At 36.7% G+C, this 5,401-nt stretch overlaps 1 protein-coding gene across 1 annotated transcript; it reads left to right on the top strand.

The window, feature by feature from the left end:
- The first annotated feature begins 2,134 nt into the window (after positions 1 to 2,134).
- LOC139872563 (leucine-rich repeat receptor protein kinase EMS1) lies at positions 2,135 to 3,623 on the top strand. The gene has a single exon (XM_071860463.1). It carries the CDS (start codon positions 2,307 to 2,309, stop codon positions 3,447 to 3,449), a length of 1,143 nt encoding a protein of 380 aa, XP_071716564.1. The 5' UTR covers positions 2,135 to 2,306; the 3' UTR covers positions 3,450 to 3,623.
- The last annotated feature ends 1,778 nt before the right edge of the window (positions 3,624 to 5,401 follow it).

A 5,401-nucleotide genomic window follows, 5' to 3' on the forward strand; every position in this document is an offset into this window, starting at 1 on the left:
GTACGGGCAATCATGGCAACATGTAAATGTAATAACATACATTCGTTTAATCACAAGTATTAATAATAATAATTATTAATAAATAAACGTTGGAAAATCTAGGGTCGTTACAACTGATATAGGAGGACATAAATATTTTATTACTTTTATTGATGACTATTTTCGTTATACTTATGTTTACTTGTTTAAGGAAAAATCTGAATCTCTTGATGTTTTCAAAATCTATAAGGCTGAAGTTGAAAATCAACTAAATGCAAGATTAAGATTGTGAGATCGGATAGGAGTGGAGAGTATTATGGTAAACACTCGGATATTGGACAAAGCCCCAGTCCATTTGACTTATTTTTTTGTGAACATGGAATTATAAATCAATTCACTACGCCGGGAACATCGCAACAAAATAGTGTTTCCAAAGACGTAACCGAACTCTTATGGATATGATTTGAAGTATGATTTGTGATTCAAGTCTCCCAAAGTACTTATAGAGTGAGGCATTAAAAACAGCCACTCATATCCTAAATAGAGGGCCTTCTAGGTCCGTCCTTAAAACACCATTTAAACTTTGGACATGAAGGACACCTAACTTGTACTATTTTAGGACATGGGGTTGTCCAAACGAGGTTAAAGTTTTCAATCCTCAAATAAACAAACTCGACTCCAAAACCATTAGTTGTTATTTTATCGGATATCCTGGACGTAGTAAAGGTAACATGTTCTATTGCTCTAATCATACTACAAGAACTATTAAATCAAGAAATGTTGAGTTCATTGAGAATGGTGAAAATAGTGGAGTGGGGGAAGAAATATTGAACTTGGAGAGAGTGCAAACACTCATAATTCTTATATTCAATTACCACCGAACATGGTAACTACACCATCATTAGCTCAAAATGAGGATGGTGTCCCCGTTGTTAATGAATCACAACATAATGAGTTACCACATGATACTATCATCATCAATGAACAAACACATGATGAAGAAGATAATCATGGACCCGATTCTCAACCACCATTACGAAGGTCTACGAGAGCTAGAAGATCTGTCAACTATGATGATTTCGTAGTCTACCTAAATGAGGTTGACTGTGACTTAAGCAAAGTTGAAGATCCTACTTCCTATAAAGAAGTCGTTACTAGCAATCAATCAACTCAATTATGATTTGGAATTGCATTATATGGATGTTAAAAACTGCATTCCTGAATGATAACTTGCATGAAGATGTTTATATGACACAACCCGAAGGTTTTAAGGTTGAAGGCAAGAAACACATGGTTTGTAAGTTGAAAAGATCCATATATGGGTTAAAGCAAGCTTCTCGATGATGATATATGAAATTTCATGAAGTTCTTGATAAGTTTTAGTTCAAGAAAAACACAATGATTTCAATGAAGTTATTCATAAGCTTCTTGACCCGCATATTCTTTAGTTGTTTTATCCGGTAAATGCGGGTAAGTCTTATACGAATAAGCCTTATTTGATACAGATTAATTATGCGTATATTGGTAACGCCATCCGGTATGGATACGTTGCCAAACTTTCAATTTCTTCCATAATTTTTTCATGACTTTTGACTTAATAGTTGTTTCAAGTTGTTGTTTCACTGTCAGACCAGGTTTTTTCATTTTTCTTTTTGTCGCTTCAATTCCTTGAAATTTGAAAAACCATTGGCCTTGCAAGTTAATCGTAGTCATATAAATCTCATAATATCCGGTATTAGATCGGATAAATAAATAAAACCATCCGGGCATAGCCTGGGTGGCTATTCCATGTGTGCAGGCCTATATTCACTCCAGGTGGTGCAGGTTCGAATCCATGGGAGGGGAGGTTTTCCCGCAAATGCTGAGTCACCATTCCACCTTCTGGGTGGGTGAGACCTCAGATAAAATCAACTCCCCTTCGGAGATTCGACTGTGGGTTTCCTCCTCCGCAAATGCGTGCGTTTAACCAACTAACCGGCCCTTAAAAAAAAAAAAGATCGGATAAATAATGCCAGATATCTTAATCATATTGTGTGGTTGGAAAAATAAAATAATACTAACTTTATAATCAATCTATAATTTTGCCATTTTATAATAATCCAATAAAAATAAATATTTTCACATATTTGACAATGATTTCATTTCTCCGTGTACTACAATCCGATCATTTTGTTTTTCATCGTCTCACCCGTTGACTCATTCTTTCATGTTAATGGCGGCTGATTTTATAATGCTTATTGCATCTTCTTCCCAATTCAAACCCATTTCTCTTTTTCTTTCAAAAACCCCCAATAATTATTACTCCCTAATTCACAAATTATTCCCTCATGGCCATTAATTCAACCTATCAAACAATCTTTGCAGCCATAGCCAGTTTCATCTTCATCACACTCATATTCTCATTCATTTACCTAATCTGCAAGACAATCAAAAAACGTCGCCATGATCCTGAAGCTCGCCACCGAACCCGACCCATCCGATCCGCACCCAATCTTGCTAATTCGACCTCTTTCATTAGTATTGCAGAAAGTCAACTGTTTGATCCATCTTTGATCCGGATCGACATGTCTGACTTGGTCAGCGCTACCCGAAACTTCTCGCCTGATTTAATTGTGGGCGATGGAAGTTTCGGGTTAGTTTATAAAGCTAACCTTCCTTCAGGCGTCACGGTCGCAGTTAAAAAACTCGACCCTGACGCCTTTCAAGGGTACAGAGAATTCAAGGCCGAGATGGAGACACTTGGCAAAATCAGACACGATAATATTGTTAACTTTTCCGGGTATTGTATATCGGGTTTGGATCGGATTTTAATATATGAGTTTGTAGAAAAAGGGAGTCTCGACCAATGGCTGTATGACACATCATCTTATGATAATGACACGTCAGCATTGCGGGTACCATTATCTTGGAGAAACCGCATAAATATTATTTTAGGGGTTGCAAAAGGGCTAGCCTATATGCATAATTTGGATGTACCAATTATTCATAGAGATATTAAAGCTAGTAATGTTTTATTAGATGCGAACTATGAAGCCCATATTGCGGATTTCGGGTTGGCTCGAAGGGTTGATAGCGACCATTCCCATGTTTCGACTCAAGTAGCCGGGACAATGGGTTACATGCCACCCGAGTATATTAATGGTGCAACTTTGGCTACTGTTATGGGTGATGTGTATAGTTTTGGTATACTAATGTTTGAGATCGCGACATCAAGGCGTCCAAACTTGCCGTTGAAGGGAGATGATGGGAAAGAAATTCGGCTGGTTCAATGGGCAACGAATTTGGTGTGTAAGAATCGAGAAATGGAAATGGTTGATGCCCGTTTATCGAAACAAGAACTAAAAGAGAGCCATGTTGTCGACTTCTTCAAAATCGCTACATTTTGTACCACCGAAAGACCTAAATTACGCCCGAGTATGAATGAAGTTGTCACATTATTGAATCAAATTCAAGATGAAGTTACAAGTTAGTGAACTGTGTTCTTTATTTACACTACTATATTTTTGGACATTTTAGTTGTGAATTCATTATGAAAGGATGTATGCAACAGGGATGCCTATGCTGTAATTCTGTAAATAATAGTATTCCTAGAAAAATGCCAATTCAAACTTAAGAAATATCAGTATGTTTCATAGTTTTCTGTATAGTATACGAGCACCTAAAGACTGGCTTTTTTTTTAAATTTCAAAAGTAATACTAAAAGTTACTCCGTATTTGTTTGTGGAAATACATTAGAGATGAATGATTGTAGTGAGACTTGAGTATTGAGCACTTACTTTAAATAATATTATTTTCGTCCCAACTTAAATGTTTTACGTAGTATTAGTTTTTCACTTGAGTTGTTATATCTAGAGAAGACGATTATGTACATATATATATATCGGTTGATTCGGTTCGGTCCAAAACCATGATCTTTTCGGGTATGACCCGGACCGGACCGAAACTCGAAATAATCAAAATATATGGACCAAGGACCGGACCAAACCTTCTCGGGTATTTCGGTTTCGGTTCGGTTCCTCCTCGGTCCTCGGTTTTTTTTTGTTCTACCCGAACCATGAACACCCCTAAGTGAAATGTCACTTTAAATGTTAAAAAAAGTAAAGTTAATTTTTATCTTTAGAAGTTTAAGTTTATTTTGAGACAAACTATAATAAAATAGAGCGTGGACAATAATTTTGATAACTTGCACCTTTATGCTCTGCAAACAACCAATTTGACAACTTGCACCTTTATGCTCGGCAAACAAACAAGGATATATGTAAGTTAAAGCAAAGTGGCTACTATGGTCACAATTGAGAATACAAGTGCTCGTGATTTAAGTGGCCTTTAGTCTTGCAAAAGGCCCGGTGGGCTTCACTTGTCCAGTAATCATATACTTGGATTAGAGTTTAAATAGTGTTTGCATTTACGGGAAATTGGTCAAAACGCCAGCATGTTTAAATTGCCATCAAATTACGGTAATTAAAAAAAAAAAAAAAAAAATCTAATCACGCATCACGCATGATGCGAGTAACTTTGTGCATGATGCATAGTAACCGAGCATCGTTGCTGGTTATACTAGTATACCACCCAACACACATCACACATTAAACACCACCCACACCGCGTGCTGGTTCGTGCGTGGTGCATGTTGCACATGATATGATCGGATATTCAGGATATGTTTTTCTGACATTTTTATGATTTTTGTCGATTATCAAGATGTTAAAATGCAAAACTTGGTTCCCGAATCTCACATTTTTCTTACTTTTGTCGATTAATAACACGTTAAAAGTCAAAATTGGAATCTCGAATCTCACATCCACCGACTTAATTATTAAACCTGCATGAATACCATCATCGCCACCAACAACAACATCAATATACAGATTTCACAACACCACCAACATCATCAACACCACCAGCAAACCAATCACCGCCATCATTTATGGCCATTACCACACCGTTCACCACCACCATCACATCCACCAACATCAATACAGATTTGGGCTCTATACCAACATCACCAACAACAACAACATTATCACCACCACCACATCATCGTTCATTGCCATTACCACACCAATCACCGCATCCAACAACATCATCACCACAAGGGATGACAATCGATGTTTCATCTAATGGATATTCATCAGATCCAATCCATTTACAATGATCATAGATGATCTAAATGGACATATAATGGATATAGATTATCTAAATATTTTGTGGATCGGATATAGATGACAATTTATCATTCACGGATATATCCATTACCACCTGGAAATATGTGATGCCCCGTACTAAATCATCATGTACGGACCATCAACAACAGGATCATTACAAGGTTAAGTACTATATGCGATTTCAAAAGAAGTTTGCATTCATATAAATAGTGATGTCATAACCAACATCGAATGTTTTACAACCCAAAAGCATGCTT

This window comes from Rutidosis leptorrhynchoides, chromosome 10 (genome assembly GCF_046630445.1).
Source record: "Rutidosis leptorrhynchoides isolate AG116_Rl617_1_P2 chromosome 10, CSIRO_AGI_Rlap_v1, whole genome shotgun sequence".
NCBI lineage: Eukaryota > Viridiplantae > Streptophyta > Magnoliopsida > Asterales > Asteraceae > Rutidosis > Rutidosis leptorrhynchoides.

What these genes read in the sequence shown, in the direction of transcription:
- LOC139872563 (XM_071860463.1), top strand. Translation starts at nt 2,307, where the DNA reads ATGGCCATTAATTCAACCTATCAAACAATCTTTGCAGCCATAGCCAGT.